This window comes from Scomber scombrus, chromosome 10, assembly GCF_963691925.1.
Source record: "Scomber scombrus chromosome 10, fScoSco1.1, whole genome shotgun sequence".
Lineage (NCBI taxonomy): Eukaryota > Metazoa > Chordata > Actinopteri > Scombriformes > Scombridae > Scomber > Scomber scombrus.
Window position 1 is genome coordinate 22909044 of NC_084979.1, and position 18105 is coordinate 22927148.

The window sequence follows — 18105 nt, forward strand, 5'->3', positions numbered from 1 at the left end:
AACCGAGAATGGAAAAGACAGCTGAGAGCATTCTGGATGGATACATATCACTGCCAAAGTGCTTAATGTACAACTTTTATGATGATATCATGCTCATGAGACTGCAACAAAGCATATAGAGTTATCATATGCTGTGTTCCAAAACAAGCCAAGCACACTTTTCTGTAGCAATGTCCCAAGCTGATCCTAAGGATTGATATCAAGGCCGATCCAGGCATATTTTAATCAATTAGTATAAGCTAAAATAAACATGATCAAATGCAGATCCTTTCTTAACTCTGCCCTGTTTTGTACACCTAAGCGTTGCAGCGCTGCTCTCCTTTACAACAGCTAGGCTTCACAGTGCAGGCTATTGAGCACCCTGGTGTAAGCAACTGAGTTCTGGCACCTGAATTGGCAAAATACACTAATAAGTTAAGCTCAGACACATATTGTGGAGACGGTATGCGCGTGCGTTTATGCATGCTTGCATTAATGTATGCGTATGCATTGACATACAGGTGTATTTGCATAATGTATGCATCTCACACACAGATTTGTGTGTGCCTGCCCATCTGTGTCACAGACAGTTGTGCAGCACCTGCTGGGGATGCGCCACTCTCCCCTTCACTCCTCACATTCTATCAAGGTCACCTCACTGTGCATTCCCAAAGGAGCCAGGCATCCTCCCAACAGAACAGGTCACAGACTAACACAGCAGAGCACATTCAGACCCCTTTGCATTCCCAACACACAAAAGGATGCTAGCTCTCTTTAATGGAGAGACACAAGAGATATGTGAGATACAGTATGTTATTACAGAGCCACATTCTTCCCAAAATCAAAGGCAGAGGCAGCTGAAGAAGGCATCTGTCTCCACATAGCTCAGTCTGGCTCTCTGGTTATAGCCATGACAGCCAAGTGTTAGTGGAAAAACCCCACTGGCGCACAGGCAGTCCACAGCAGCATGCTGGGCTGGCCAGCTTAGTGATGGCCTTCAAGAAACCCACGAGCGTAAGGGATGCCCGACTCAAATGAGGTACGGAGAATTCAGTGGCAAGGCAGCCAACATTTGCAAAAGCCCAAGCCACTGATGTATATTTGTTCAAGGGTGGGGGTGGGGGAGGTGGAGGAGGTGGGGACATGGGGCCTGTGAAAGTCTGGACAAAAAGGAAAGATTACAGGAGGAGAAAAAGAGGAGGACAGATGCAAGAGGGACAGAAAAATTATCCTGTATGCCTTTTTCTTTGCTGCAGTACTGACGGGAGAGGCTGCAATGGGAGCACGAGGCGTTCCCTTCGCTCCAATTCCCTAGAATAGGAAAAGAGCCTGGTTATACGGTTGGGCTGCAGAGCAATGGAGCAGTGACTTTTGCACTTGTAAAAACAGTTCTGTGGCCAATGCACAGACAGGCAAGGAGGCCTGCTGAGAACCAACAGGGGACACATGTAAGAACCATGTCAGTTTCTGCACAGTGGGACAACCACGCAACACTGACAGAGGGCTCCTTTTTCACACGAACATGCATAAAAGCCCATAGACTTTCCTATCACGAATAAAAATAGTTGCATATTCAACTTTGCAATGTTAAACGCTAAACATTGCATCACCAGAATGATGGAAACTGGCCCTAAAGCAGCGCATTACTTCATGAAATTAAAATGTACAACAGCCTGCTGAATGGATATCACATTGTAGGAAGAAAGTAGGTTATTTCATCCATTTGTGATAAGAAAAAAAAAACAACAATAAAACAGGGTTCAATGATTCAATGACCCTGTGCCTGATTTCATACAGAAAGAATTTCATGGCTGGAAAGCAAAACTAACTGAGAATATGATGCGACCATTTATTATGGATTTATTATGATCGCATTTATTGGAAAATTCCTTGCACTGTTGCAGTTCTGGCCAGCACAGAAAATACATATCCTGAAGCCGACATGCCACGGTCTGCATCTAAATGTCATAACAAAACATGTCTGAATGGGCCTCGAGCAGGATTAAACTGAAAATTATTGAGCTTTGTACATGCATGCACTTATATCCATCATGTCCATATTTGAGTTTGGGAAAGAGAGAGAGAGAGAGAGAGAGAGAGAGAGAGAGAGAGAGAGAGAGAGAGAGAGAGAGAGAGAGAGAGAGAGAGAGAGAGAGAGAGAGAGAGAGAGAGAGAGAGAGAGAGAGAGAGAGAGAGAGAGAGAGAGAGAAATAGATTAGCTGCACAAGGGGTAACAACCCCCTTGGGAAGATAATGAAAGTTGTAAACACAGGAAGTGGTTTTCATTGACAAAGTAAACATTTCCTGGAAGGATAAGGCTTACTGTACAGAAATATAGCACTGTTTACATCCACAGTCAGGTGACTGATACATTTAAAATGTTACTTGGCAACTAAAATCTGAACATCAAATGAAACTTGAAATATGTAACATGCTAAAAATTGTCTTTCAAAGACTAAGGCAGGCTCAATTTTAAAGATAGAGTGAAGTTATAGGTATCATATAAAAGTACACGACCTATCCATTGGTAACAACCGTGTCATGACAGCTCAATAATTCCCAAGTTAGGCTAAATTTTGACGAGGGAAAAGGTGTTCCTTTGAACTCTCTCTCTCTCTCTCTGTATTTGAAGTGTGAATCTGAATCTTTCCTTGTTCTGTTTTTATATTTGCGTGGACTATTGTGGACCATGAAATACAACTGGCACTTGAACATCCAACACATTTATTGATGTTAATTATCATTTATATTAGTGCATAAAATACATTATTGCCCTCTAAGCTGATATCTCATTTTAATTGGCCTTGGCCTTGATGGTTTTGAAATTCACTGGGCACTTTAAAGGCCTGGGTTTTGTTTTCATTTCTGTTAGTGCATATATGAGATATGTCTTTCAACCTGGCAGTCATTGGCTTTGATGGGTTTTTTTTGGAAATCTGTAGTTCACATGAGTGAATCTGCACTCAAAATAAAAAAAGATGCCTTTAAACAATACTTGACTGTACTTCCTTGGTGTTAAATTATTTAATGACTTTATGTTTTAATATCTATAATTATTTCAATATTAAGAAGAAAACAAGTAACTGATCACGATTTATAACAGAAAATAGTGCTATTAATTAGTGAATCTTTTTTAATTGATTGACAGCCCTAAATGAAACACATTATATTGTAATCATTTCAAATAAAAGGATTTATTTTGCATGATAGACATCCTTCTTTACTGCAAACCTTGCTTGCTGATAATTCATCTGTTTAAGCACTGTTCTGTTTGTGCACTTTCAAGACTTGAGTTCAGTGGCTTATTTTCAAAGATTTCTGCCAGTGAAATGTGACAGTGAAGCCTCAGGGATCATGGGTGTAATCAAACTAGCTTCAGATACTTTGTCATGTAATCACCTGGCTGGTGTGAACTTTTCAGATGGCTCTCTGCTATTTCTAGGCTTTCTGCACAATGCCAGCCACACATCTGCCTTATTGATTGGCAGAGTGACAGGAAGTTTGACGCAGAGTTCTGAACTTCTTGTTAAAAGTTACATCTCTCCTTTAAATTCTGCTAGTTCAACTTATTCATCCTGCTGCACTGACTCTCAATGAATTCCGCAGAGCTGATCATTTGAATGTCAAATCATATGAATCATATTTTGTGTTATTTTTTTGGAGCTGAGGACAAAAGCATTGATTGCATCAGCTACTATATGCGACTTATGTAACAACCCATCAGTGCACACTTTATGTAATTGCCCTACCGGATATTTAGAAATGTACAGGACTAAAATTATGGATGTGTGGCTTGACGGAGTCTGAAATTCCCGAATTCCAATGTGCTGGATCCTGTCTCACGCACATATAATACATGTGTTGTAGTTTTCCTGTTATCTTCCTATATAAAAGAGACAATAAATCAAATGCAAAACAGTGGAACCCTTCTTGACCTAAATGGCATTCCTATCAACCACTAAGCACCTTGGCTGGCCTTTCAAAGACTTTATTTCTTTACTGGGAGAAATGTTTGGAGAGAATAAATGAACTGTTACATTTTGGCCAGCTAGACGATGGAGCCTTCATTTGGCCGGAGTTATTCCTGTTCAGGGGGGCAGGGGCAGGTCTAATAAGAGACAGGCCAGCAGCAGCCTTGTCATTAGTTGAGAGGCTGGCAGACCCCTGCTGCCTAATTGGCACACGCTCACTGCTAACAAGGGCTCGCTACCAGCAGGGGAAATAGACTGGTAGCGCCAGGCACTGCAGTGACCAACTCTCCACTGTCCCCTGAAAGACTCGTAGAACTTGCCAAAGGAACACCTGACCCATTAATGAAAGAAATAGAAAACTGATGTCTTTTTAATGAGAACAATAAAGCTCATGAGCAAACTGCACCCCAGGCTTTGCTATATACGAGGAAGCCTAGCAGAATGGATGGAGGGATGCATTTAAACAGGTTTGGCAGGGAGATTAGATCAGTTTTAATTTTCCTAAATGATTTTTTTCATGAGCCACTAATAATTTTTCAGCATGCAAGGTTTGTGATATTTGCAACAATTCTACAAGGTTATTGTCCAATAACTTGCCGCAACCACTTCCTCACCACTTTCCATTTTCCCTTCGACACACACTGTCGTAATAAGAGCAGTAATAATAAGCAGATGAGTAGTTGTTCTGTCTGTTACTCTTTCAAAAATAATGAAACAATGGCAGGACAGCTATCTGGTGACTGAAGGAAGTTTGTAGATTTATGGCAGCTTTAATCTCTTGATACAATGGGCCTCATCTGGAAGCAATAAATTCTAAATTAATATGAAAATGGAAGATTAATGTAACAGGAACTGAGGGCATTTATCAAGAAAGAAAGAAAAAAAAGGAAAAGGAAGTGAAAGAGAGACCGGGGAGACTGAGTTCTTACGCTCTGCTCCTGACAGCACTGATATTGTAGTACTGTTTTGAAACACATGATCCAGCTTTTTTACTCCACTCAAATAACACTGTGTTTATGAAATGTAAACATTGACAGTTCACTAGGCCAGACTGATCTCATAAACCAGACTTCCAAGATCCTCGGTTCACCATCCAGGGGGGACTTAGGAACATCTAATGACTCCCAGCACAAGTTAAGTTGAAATTAAGAACAAAAATGATACAGTTGGGCTCCTTAATAAACACTTTGTATCAGCTGGCTGTATTTTCAATGAGTCTAAATCAAGCTCTCATTGCTCTGACTCCAGCACTTCAGCTCTTAAAGCTATTGATCCAAAAAAGTCTCCAGGACCAGACAACCTAGAGCCCTTGCCATTAAAGGCTGCAGCTGAAATTATTGCTAAGCCTACAGCACACATCTTTAATTGCAGTCTACAGACAAATTCGATCCCAAAATTATTGAAGGCAGCGTATGTGCTTCCCTTATTAAAGGGTGGAGATCCTTCAGATCTTAACAATTTTCGCCCAATTTCCAAGCTCTTTATTCTTGCTAAAATGTTGGAAGCTCAAACTGGTAACTGAAGCAGTTTTTGGCAGATCATGGCATTCTAACAGATTTACAGTCAGGTTTTAAAGCACGGCTCAGCACTGTTAAAGCAAATATACTGATATTAAATGAAACGGTCAGAACCCTGGACAAAAACCGGCATTGTGCTGCTTTAATTTGTTGACCTGTCAAAAGTATTTGACTCTGCAGACAATGAACCATTGCTAACAACTATAAAGTGGTTCAGGAATTATCTCACAGAATGCACACAATGTGTTTTTACAGATGTTCTTAAATCAGACTTTTTAGATTTGTCCAACGGTGTCCTCCAAGGTTCAATTTGGGTCCTGTTTTATTTTCTCTATTTATTAACAACATTGGGAAGGACTTGTACTAAATTGCGCCTTTACGCAGACAGCACAGTTGCATACTCAGTAGCCCCTTTTTCTGAGCCAAGCCATTAATGAGCTTCAGCTAGCATTTCAACAGCTTCAAGTCTCACAACATGAGCTGAAGTTAGTTCTTAATACAAAGAAAACCAAATTCATGACTTTTTCCTGTGCTCGTTCCCAATCCTCATTCAACACAAATCTCTTCACTTTTAATCGGGACTCAACTGAAAAAGTATCATCTTAGAGGTATTTAGAAGTGGTCTGGTTGGATGACAAACTTTTTATTTCAAAGTACACATTGAAAATCTTGTGAAAAAGCTTGAACATGTTTATGTCTATGGTGATGCTGTTTATACATGGATGCTACCTCTTCACTCCACCTTTTAAATTCTGTGTAACACATAGCTCTACTCTGATTCTGATACTGCCGGTCATCTCTAAGTCTACATAGACAACTTCATTGGTATATTGTGTGTACAAGGCTATGCTGGGTAAACCCCCCTTATACACGGTCGCCCATAAAGTTGGACTAATTTTCTTGTCAGACACATTACTCTTTTTATTTTCTATTTATACACATCAGTAAACACCTTTGACCAGGTGCAATGAGATTGATCAATACAATTTTGAGAATATTTACACTTTCAGCCCGAACTGTAGCAGTGCTGAGCAGTCTGTAGATAGCTAGATAACTAATCCTTGGATAGATGTGTTTTGCGATAGTGATACTAGCTGTTCATTTTCTCTAATGGTGCTTTTCAGAGCTGTGAAAAGAAATCCAACAAAGGACAGGACAGAGGCATTGTGACACCACAGTACAGAAAAGCTCCAGGAAGAAAATTAAAACATTTATATTTTGGAATCAAAATTCCAATGGAACACGTCTCCAACAGTGTCTGCTTTTAAAGTTGAACTGAAACCAAATTTATCTTTGCTTAGAAATCAGTGGTGTTTGTTTTGACTTGTGCACTTATTTGGTCAAAATTTTACTGACTAAAAAGAAGAAATGTTTTATTTATGTATTATTATGCAGTGATAGTAAGCCCTGCATTAACACTCTACAGGGACATGATTGTTTAGTTCCAGCAGACACTGAACATCTGTGTGGCCGAGTGCTAATATCACACCAATTCCAACAGCCACAAAGACAGTTAACCAGCTGAGGGGTTGACATTGTTAGGCGATGCTTATGTTGTATTAACACCATGTCAAATAGATGGAAAGGCTCAAGGAGATTCCCATGTTAAGGAATTCTTAGTGTTCATGTCATCTGACAACTCAGGAAGGCTGTATGATAACTAAGTTAGTTGTATAAGAGTTTAAAATACTGTGCATTAACAAAATGTCATTATATCCATTATATTTCCTTTTAATTACACTGAACAACAGACTTTGGCTGATGTGAGACATCCATGCTTGCATTAGTCCCATCTATGATCTGAACAGTCCCTTATTGTGTTACTCTGTAGGTTACTCTGTGTCATGAAGTACGGAGGTCACAGAAATGGTTTTGACAGTCTTGGTATCACCACATAGAGAGTTCAGCTAACACTAATTTGCCCCTCCTCCTTTAATAAGTGCTGATCTGAGTGTGAAAAACGTCGAATGTCAATAACTCAGTAGGATGATCAATGATGCTGATGGTGATGATGACGTGAATGAAACCTTTAGTGTTCGCTAGGCAGCCTAACTTGGATGTTTAATGTTAAGATATAGTTAATAGCTATGGGCTTGTTAAAAACAGGGAAAAAATGCCTTGATAATAACGTGCTCCAGTCAGTAGTTCACTATGGAAGTTGACAGTGTGTCTCCTAGCAACACTGGCTCTCAGCTGTCAGTCAACCGCTGCTATGAGGAACACCCAGAAAATGCCTGAAGTTTAGTTTGCCATAAATATGTCCATAAATGATTTTTATCCTCTTTTGGAAAAATGAAAAATGTACACATTAGCTGAAGTGCTGCCATCATTATCATTTAAATCTCCATCAACAAAATCAAATTCAAATTATGCTGACTAAGTTGAGTAAATTTTGTTTTTTACACTTTCATCAGAATATCTTTGGCACAAACAATGGAAAAGCTGAAACCAGAAAAAATTACAACTGTCCAAATGAAACTCAAACCAGCACAGTTTATTTCATTAGATAATCTTTATAACATTTGGATACCATCATACCAATGCTGCAACAGAACCAAAAATGCAACACTTACCTTCTGTTGATTTAGAGATACATGCAACATTTGGTAGCCTACAGTTTGTTTATTAAAAAAAAAAAAACTTTCAGCAAAAAATCTGGTAAAGCTGAGGAATGGATATTTATCACATAAAATATATATTTGTGATTTTAACATTTTTGACTATCTGTTACACACTACAATCACTGCAATGTTGTTTCTATAACACCGTTTGCTAAGCAGAGATATTTTCCTGACAGCTCACTTTATTTTGAATACAGCTATGACATTATGAATGTATCTATTCAGTGCTCCTGTGTGTGAGTGGTAAGCCTAGGTTGGCTCTGTACCTTCCCTGTCTCCATCCCACAGGAATGCTCTATAAACAAGAGGTGTATCTGCCCCAGGCTACACCTTTAATTGTTTTCTCTGCTCACAGTACCCCGCAGACCACTCTTATACCACCAATACCCTAAAATGCTGCCAAGCAATAGATTGGTTCAATTTAAAAGGGTGGGAGAGGAAAACAAAAAGAGATTTATCCTCTGTTCTTTTTTTTTTCTACCCTCAGACTGCAGATACTTACCTTTGCTCAGCTTTCATTTAGGCCTCTTATGTACCAATCCCATTCTCAGTTTAAATCTGTTTAGTTGTCATATTTTTCAAAAGTAGCTCAGCATTTGCATGTTACATTAAGAATGAACTGCATCATCATCATCCAAATATTATGTAACATAATGAGCTATTACCACAAACTATCCAGTCTGAAGTCAAATGCACAACAATCTCTGAACAACGTGTTTGTGTGCGTGTGTGTGTGTTTGTGCCTGTGAATAACCTTTAGGCCTTTGGATACAGGTGTGCTGGTTGTCACTCAGGAGGAAACCTTCTCTGCAGCGACATTCATAGCTGCCCATCATGTTGACACAAATCTGTTGGCATCCACCGTTGCCTTCAGAGCATTCATCCACATCTGCCGGGAGACAGGCAAGTAAATCATAATTAATAAAAATCACTTCAAGACAGAATAACACAGATTACTGTTTGTCAGAAAGTTGTCAGGGATCAAATTGTAACCCAGTAAATGGCAATTAACTGTTAATCAGAATCACACAGAAATAGCAAGGATGATACAATATACATTTAGATAATTACTTATAGTTAGTAGATATTCAGCAGAGAAAAAAATATTCTTTTTAGGCTGTTCTGAACCAATGTTTTTTTTAGTTTTAAAACATTTTAAATGGATGTATTGATTTTTATGATACGACACTGTAATTTATAACACGAATAAGAGTCTACAGCCATGCCAGCAGCTCTAGGCTGTGCTTAGCCGCAGTAGTTCTTTGAGCTAAATGCTTACATGCCACTGCTATGATGCTGATGTTTACCTCCCCTCTTACTTTAGCGTGTTAGCATGCTAACATTTTCTCATGAGCATAAACACAAAGTACGGCTGCGATGAGAATGTTATTAGTTTTGCAGGTAATTCGGTCATAAAGCAAAGAATGACAAGTAGAAATAGACCTGCTGATGGTGCTCGATGGAAAGTTAAGGAATCACCAAAGTTAGTGCTGTTTGAGTGCAAATGTCATACAAAAGGAAAACACAAGGCACATAAAAAATGTCTTTGGACATTATGAAAAGCCAGAGGAGTTTGTCTGCCGTCTGTGGAGGCTGTGTCTGTCTTAATGGTTATCTGACATGGCAGCACACCAGAGTCGCACTGAAAACCTCCGACTGTGCAGCGCTAAGCCATAAAAATGCACATGCAGCACAATCCCCTGGCAAGTGGGAAACCTGATCCACCTGGGCCAGAGTACCTGCTGATGACGAGTGTCTGTCAGCCCCATGACGGGAGGAATGCAGGGAGAAAGAGAGAGAGGAAGGAGGTGGGGAGGATGAGAAGTGGGGGAGGGAGAGGAAAAGTAGAGATGGAAAGGGGAGAGAGTATGAGATGTAGGGGGTGGGAGGGGGGGCAGGAGGGTAACTAGCAACCATGTGAATCCACCTCAAGTGCACACAAAGGCAGAGCATTTACAAAGGTGTCGCCTGAGGCCTCTCTCTGCCTCAGGGCGAGAAAGGAAAACTGACCACAAATGAGAGTTGCTGACTTCATTTCCACTGATAATGAATTACGCACTTCCAGCTGCTCTGTCCAAATGGCACAACATTTTTTCCCCCATGTTATTCTGAGACTCCACAAAAGGAATAAATGAACAGCAGAGAAACATCTATAAATCTTTTACCATATTTGTTTATTTCCCAAATGAAAGATCTTATGTCATTTTTGCTGCTTTTATATGTCTGGCGGCTGCAGCGCTTTGTGGCCCCAGCCTCCCCTGTGCGTGACTGCACTGTGGCTCTGGAGGTGACACTCCATATTCGCTCTTCCCCCCGACCACACTGGAACCTTATCCATCCCTCTGCTCAATGCATCAATAATCTGCTGTATACACAAGGCTTTTTTTTTAATAAACCGTCATGCGAAACTAATTTACTGTCTATTTGTCCAGTCTGAGAAGGCCTCTAGATTAAGTTTCCTTTCTGGGGAATTCTCAGCCCGGCAGAGTTAGAAATTACACTTCACTCTGTCCCCTTCTTTTTCCACACAGAAATGCAGAGACATGTGTATAAACACACACATACAGTGCACAAAGTGGCACCTGACTAGACAGAAAGTAGGTCAGTGGCAGGTAACAGTCATGACCGGCTTTCTAAGTCTGCTGTCCCATTCTCACATTCCATCAGCAAAACTGTCTCTTTCCTCTAAAAACAACTTGTCATGTCAGTTGAGGTTGATGGGAAAAACATCACTCTGCAGGTGAACCAGCGCAAAGTTAACATTTAGACTTTAAGTCAGGGTAAAAGGAGGACAACTTAAAAAAATAGTTCGGCAGGCTTTCATTCAACTGTGTGGCTGTCTTGCTGTTGACCTCACGGTCTCATCTCTCCATCATCAAAGTGGCAGCAACAGAGAGAAGAGCTGCCAGCAACCTACAGCTGCACCTTTGCAGATAAACTGTTAGCAGGCACAAAAAACACCATCTCCACAACTCATAGGGGAAAACATTCTAACACATGCATAAAAGTCTCTCTCTTTCTTTCTCTTTCACACACACAAACCCCAACAATTCAAACATGTTAAGGCTACACAAATACAACAGTCCTCAATGCATGCACAAAATCCCTACAAGATATGCAACAAGCCTCAAAGGGCCTGGGGGAATTGTCTTTCCATACCCTCAGCGCATCAATGAAGGTTTCATTTCCTGATACCTTCATCCCTCCAAATGAGGCGTCGTCTGTCAGTAGATCTCTCCTGTTTAAATAGCTCCCATAATTGCCTGTGTTGTGTGCTGGGCAAGGCTGGCGTCCAAAGCAAATATTTCCAAGCGGAAAGGGGTTCTGGCATGGCCAGGAGAAGTGCTCATGTTATTTAGACTTAAAACATTTTTTTTTAATTCTCTTGAGAGGATGGAAAAAAATGTCTTAATCAAGTTAAAAGAGCTGCTTCACTTCTGAAAAATGTCTCTGCTCTATCACTGCTTTACTCGGAGAGACGAAAGGAAAAGGAAGGTTCAAATGGAGAGAGATTAAGAGATTGGTTGTGTTTGCGGAGGCCATGTCCGCTGGTTTCTCAGATAGCCTTGACTGTATATATAACATTTGGCCTTGCGCAGAGCTTTAGAGCCATGTAAACATGGCGGTTGCCTTACAGAAACTCCTGAACCCTTATTTTGGAGAAATGCTAAACTCATTCGCTCTCCTATTTTTTTAAAGGTTCAGCGACTTAGGGGGCATTTATTACTGACCCAGAATTTTTCTGCAGGGGGAGTGAGTGAAAAACTAGTGCTGTCTGTCATCAAAGCTGTCCATGCATCCATCCCACTGCTTGGCTTCTGTCTGGAACAGAGAGAACTGTCTCTGCGGTCTAGACAGACCAGAGACAAGGAGGTGAGTGGACGGACACTGACCTCTTTGGGCATTTCATTTACAGGAGTTGAGGAGGCAAACACTCTTTAATAAGGCAGCAAATCGGAGCCATGTGCAGATGAACAGGCACCAGTTTGGCTTCACTGAGCATCAGTGAGGAAGGAGTGGCACTTATACAGAGAGCTCCAATTATAACAAGATCCTTCCTTATTTTAAACAGCATTAAAGGATCTTTTTTTTTCTCTGTAGCTTCGAGTTCAATGACATAGCACATTTCTTCACCCACTTGACTGAACAGTGACCACAGCACCAGGTTTGAACCCAGTCTGAGAGGACAACTGAGATGAAGGACGGTGATACAGACTTTGAGTTAACAACATTCAGCTTTAGTCTTACACATGTCAACTGAGGTTGTACAAATTGATATGTTGCAGGAAGTCCCGATCTTTCATCTACAAAATACACACTCTCTTAAATCATAGAAATATGTCTGACTATTGCAAACTGGAGGTTGATGTATTAAGATACTTACAGTACAGTTTAGCATTGAACAATTTATTAGCCCCAGCGCTTCCTATCTGCCTGGCCCACTGTGTCTAATAAAGCTAACTGATTCACATCTGCTAAGCAAACATGAATAAAATCTCTGTTTACTGTACCATTTCATTCTTAAATCAGCAGTGAGGCTTGATTTTTTTATGCTATTACATAAACAAAACTAATACAGCTTTGATTGAACTCAGACTTTTTCGACTTTGGGCCCATCTCCAAGGTAACCGTTTTGGTAAATAAGCACAGACTTCGATTCCATGTCCAATGTCTTGCTGAGTTCTTTCCTAAATGAAAAACTATGAGCTACGATCATGCAAAATGGTATTTCTCTGTTCCTTCAAAACAAGTCTGGAAGTATTTTAAAAACAAAACCCCAGGATAAGTGTTTGGGTGGACAGCATTATACCAAGGAGACAAGAGGCCTTACATTGATGTCTGATGGCTCCCAGTCTGCTTGATTCTTACATCCCTAATCCCAATCTCAGGCTTGAGTTTCCCTTAAAGCCCCATCGCCAGTGGGCTCAGCTGGAATTGTTCATTTCATGGTGGATGGGACTGAACAATCCTGAGAGAAGACAGAGAGAGTGTGTTGATGTAGTCTTCAGGAGCCAGCTAATGCACCAATCTCAAATCTGTCCTTTAACTCATCACTCCAGCTCCTCTCCTCTGAACTGTGGAAACCTGATCCATGCATGTCACAACAAAAGCAAAGTGACTGCTCACTGGGGAGAGAGTGGGGTATTTGCATCTGCAGCAGGGAAGTGAGGAGGGTTAGTGCTAAGCCCCAGCAGTGTCTGTACTTTCCTGAACCCCTCTGGGTATGATGGGAGAGGGGTTAACCAGATCATTATTGCCCCAACTCAATCCTATATATTCAGGAGTTAAAGGATGGGTTCACAATTTATCAAGTCTGTTCCAACAATACTCAAACTCACAAAAATGAACTTTGACACGTTTTTGTTTGTTTTTTTTTGTTTGTTTTGTTGTAATCACTCCTCCTGAAGAGATCCCTTCATGGCGTACTTTCAATGTAAGTGATGAAGAACAGAATCCGCAGCTGTACTTGTGTAAAAAAAAAAAAAAAAAGTATTACAATGTTTATTTGAAGATAATATGAGGCTTCAGCCGTCCAGTTCAGTCATATCAATTCAATGTTTATGTTACTGTGTTTTAGTGCCAATTTTTTTTTTAACCATCCTTTCACTGCAGTTCAAAAATACACATATCATGACACAAAGAAGGAATTCTTTACTAAAAAGACAAACTGTGTGAGATGTCCACTTTATTTGTCTAACTCTGAAGACTGAAGCCTCATATTATCTTCAGATAAATGTTTAAATATATATTTTTGCTCAAAATGGGGACTGTGGATTTTGTCCCCCATCACTTACATTGTAAATGCATCTGGAGGGACACCTCTATTGTTCAGTATGATGTGAAGGAACAATAACAGCATGCAAAATCTATTTCAATGTTCCTATGGAAACCTGCCTTTTGTTTTAAGACTGCCTTAAAAAAGTGTGAAACTATCTTTAAAAAGGTGGTAAAGGCACCTCATCCTGGCTAGAATCAAATGTTTTCTCCAAAGGTGAAGAGGTGCAGAAGTTATCATCACTGCTTTGGAAGAGAAGCCAATGCACTTAAAGGGAATACGTTTAAGAGCAAAGCAAAGGCTGCGGAGCAAATCAACGTAACACTCTTTGATGACTACTTTTTCCCATCAGAACCTGGTCAATAATACATCAGCCCTGAAACCTCCTGTTTGATTAGCCAACCTTGCAACACGATCCCTGAGGAATACAAGACACAGACTGAAACACAGACTCAGCCAGTCAACAACTCAGAGACTTTGTGGTAGATGACAGGTAAATCCTTTCTATCAAAGATTCTGAAGGACATTTGCAATGCAATTGGCAAAACAAAACAATTTCATTATAAAATTACAGCCATTAGCAAAACACTAAACAGCGTTAACCAACATGACCTTTTCTTCCTTTCTTCTTCAAAGCTGTTCTTCAAAACCACATTTCAAAGCTGTAATGACATTGCTTTTGTGTTATAGATCATGTAAAGTCTTTGGGGAAGGTTAAAGTAAAAGGGCATTCATTTCCCTATAGATTGCAAAGGGAATTGAGCTTTCCTGAATCAATATAAATCAAATCAGTGTTGGTCAATAGAAATCAAAGGAACACGGTCTGTTAAGCTGTGTGTGTGGAGCTCCAAATCAGTTCTCTGGCAACATGAAGCAAAATGTCCTGACATGACGGAGCAGAGAATGATGGATATAAGTAACACTAAACTGACAAAAGCTTCTTCTTTTTTCATCATGGTGGCGCTCTGTTGAACATCTGTAATGTCTATTTCAAGTCTTTGTTTCTCCCAGTGAGTCACGCTCACGGCTGCATTAGATTGTGGCATTACCATTTTTATGGGAACAAAAGAAATATCTTTATTTTTGTCATTTAGTTCCAGATAGAAGTGAAATGTTGTGATTTGTGGTTATGCGGAAAGGGAGTATTTGTGCAGATGTTTATGATATTAAGCTACTTGAGAGAGTTTAACGAACTAGCGATGATAAGAGGATATTTAGGTTTCTGAAGGACCTCAACCAAAACACGTAGGTCATAAATGTGGGGACGGTGGTGCTACAGCGGGGAACTAATAGCTTTCCTGCATCTGGTTTTCATTGTAAAGAGGATGTGTGTTTTAGATTAAATTGACATTGATTCCTCTGTTTTTCCTAAGACTCTAAAAATCCTTTACAGCCTCGCCATGAAAGAGGTGTGGTGATTAACTACCACCCCTCCCTCACCTCCGCAACATAATAGTCGTGACAGTTCTAAAAGATGTAATCAGGTTCTTATATGCCTCACTACCTCTCTTCACTGTGAGTTTTGAGTGGGTACAATAGCTCCCTGTGAGGTAAATTATACAGTGAGTGACATCTCACTCCACACAGACAGGAGCAGCGTGCTGTGATATTGCATTGCTTCCACTTAGCTGACTTCCTGACATCTTTGTGGGGTTTAGGGCAGACAGGAGAGAGACCTCAGAAACCAGAGCGTCCCCTGTGAGGCGCATGAGGCAGCGTTCTGCTTCATGCTCCGCCGCCTTCTGCCACCGCCCAATGTCATTATGCTGCCAACACATCCAATTACAAGGAGTCGTGTGGCACGTGCGGCGGTGAGCAAACAAAGAATACATCGGCAGGGATGCGTGTGCTCTGGCCAAACTCATGTCCCTGACCTGACAGTCGCACAGACCCGTGCCTAAAGACAGGAACAAAGCCTTAGGGGGCTAAAAGCAGAAGTTATGGATATAACTGCGAGTTTCTACTCTGCTGAAACCATGAAAAGCAGAAGAAATAATACAAAATTGCTGGAACTTTGTCAAAGAACAACATGGGGTAAATCCAATGAGAAGCACCTTCAGGATATCAGACTCTAAACTCAATGTGAACTTTTGAGGATCAAGTGAATGTCTCTTCTTCTGTAGCCCCGGGCACATCTGGTCTATATGGGCTCTGAGGGTCTGACCTCGTCTGGGAACCAGCTGCTTAGGCTCTCCACTCCAGGGCCAAGGAGACTAATCTTTTCTCAGGGGCCAAAAAGGAGCTTAAACCTGGAAGAGGAAGCTGGGGCCTTAACATGAAACCTAGGCTATACCTCTTCCTTTCCTCTCTTGTGTTTGTGCTGAGGATTATTCCCTTAGCAGAGCAGAGCAGGGGCATTAGAGTGAGTTAAATTCTCTAGAAGAAGAAGTCTTTAGAGTCCTTTCATGTCTCAAGGCAAGAGTTGGATTTGTACATGACAGCTACATATACACACGTGGACAAAATTGTTGGTACCCCTCTGTTAATGAAAGAAAAACCCACAATGGTCACTGAAATAACTTGAAACTGACAAAAGTAATAATAAATAAAATTTACTGAAAATTAACCAAGGAAAATCAGACATTGCTTTTGAATTGTGGTTCAACAGAATAATTTAAAAAAACAAACTAATTAAACAGGCCTGGACAAAAATGATGGTACCCCTAGAAAAGATTGAAAATAATTTGACCATAGGGAAATGTTAAACTAAGGTGTGCCCTCTAATTAGCATTACAGGTGTCTTCAAACTTGTAATCAGTCAGTCTGCCTATTTAAAGGGTTTCAAGTAGTCACTGTGCTGTTTGGTGACATGGTGTGTACCACACTGAACATGGACCACAGAAAGCGAAGGACAGAGTTGTCTCAGGAGATTGGAAATAAAAATTATAGACATGCATGTTAAAGGTAAAGAACATCTCCAAGCAGCTTGATGTTCCTGTGACTACAGTTGCAGATATTATTCAGAAATGTAAGGTCCACAGGACTATAGCCAACCTCCCTGGACGTGGCCTTAGGAGGAAAATTGATGACAAATTGAAGAGACGGATAATACGAATGGTAACCAAAGAGCCCAGAACAACCTCCAAAGAAATTAAAGGTGAACTCCAAGGTCAAGGTACATCAGTGTCAGATCGCACCATCCATCATTGTTTGAGCCAAAGTGGACTTCATGGGAGACGACCAAGGAGGACACCACCGTTGAAACCAAATCATAAAAAAGCGAGACTGGAATTTGCCACAATGCATATTGACAAGCCACAAAGCTTCTGGGAGAATGTCCTTTGGACAGATGAGACAAAACTGGAGCTTTTTGGCAAGGCACATCAGCTCTATGTTCACAGACGCAAAAATGAAGCATACCAAGAAAAGAACACTGTCCCTACTTTGAAACATGGAGGAGGCTCGGTTATGTTCTGGGGCTGCTTTGCTGCATCTGGCACAGGGTGTCTTGAATCTGTGAAGGGTACAATGAAATCTCAAGACTATCAAGGCATTCTGGAGGGAAATGTGCTGCCTAGTGTCAGAAAGCTTGGTCTCAGTCGCAGGTCATGGGTCTTCCAACAGGATAATGACCCAAAACACACAGCTAAAAACACCCAAGAATGGCTAAGAGCAAGACATTGGACTATTCTGAAGTGGCCTTCAATGAGCCCGGATCTAAATCCTCGGTCCCACATCTGTGGAAGGAGCTGAAACATGCCGTCTGGAGAAGGCACCATTCAAACCTGAGAATGGATCAGTTTGCTCATGAGGAGTGGGCCTAAATACCTGTTGACATGTGCAGAAGTCTCATTGACAGTTACAGAAATCGTTTGATTGCAGTGATTGCCTCAAAAGGTTGTACAACAAAATACTAAGTAAAGGGTACCATCATTTTTGTCCAGGCCTGTTTAATTAGTTTGTTTTTTAAAATTATTCTGTTCAATCACAATTCAAAAGCAATGTCTGATTTTCATTGGTTAATTTTCAGTAAATTTTTATTTATTATTACTTTTGTCAGTTTCAAGTTATTTCAGTGACCATTGTGGGTTTTTCTTTCATTAACAGAGGGGTACCAACAATTTTGTCCACGTGTGTATACCATTCAGTGTGTCTTCATGCCATGTTTGCTATGCTGCAGTTAAAAAACATGCGCCTATTTAATAATTAATTAGATCTATCTTCACAGGTTTAAAAAAAGAATTTCTGAGACAGAATCCAAAGCCTTCCTGTTAAGTCTCTGCCCTTTTGCATGCAGGTCA

The 18105-nt window shown here is 40.6% G+C and overlaps 1 protein-coding gene across 1 annotated transcript in view; it reads right to left on the minus strand.

Annotated features, from left to right (window-relative positions):
• Window positions 1–18105, minus strand: part of scube3 (signal peptide, CUB domain, EGF-like 3) — a 56674-nt gene that overhangs the window by 32182 nt on the left and 6387 nt on the right. The window contains exon 3 of the mRNA XM_062427960.1: window positions 8843–8977. Coding sequence (XP_062283944.1) covers window positions 8843–8924 — 82 coding nt within the window. The 5' untranslated portion in view covers window positions 8925–8977. The remainder of the gene's footprint in view (window positions 1–8842; window positions 8978–18105) is intronic.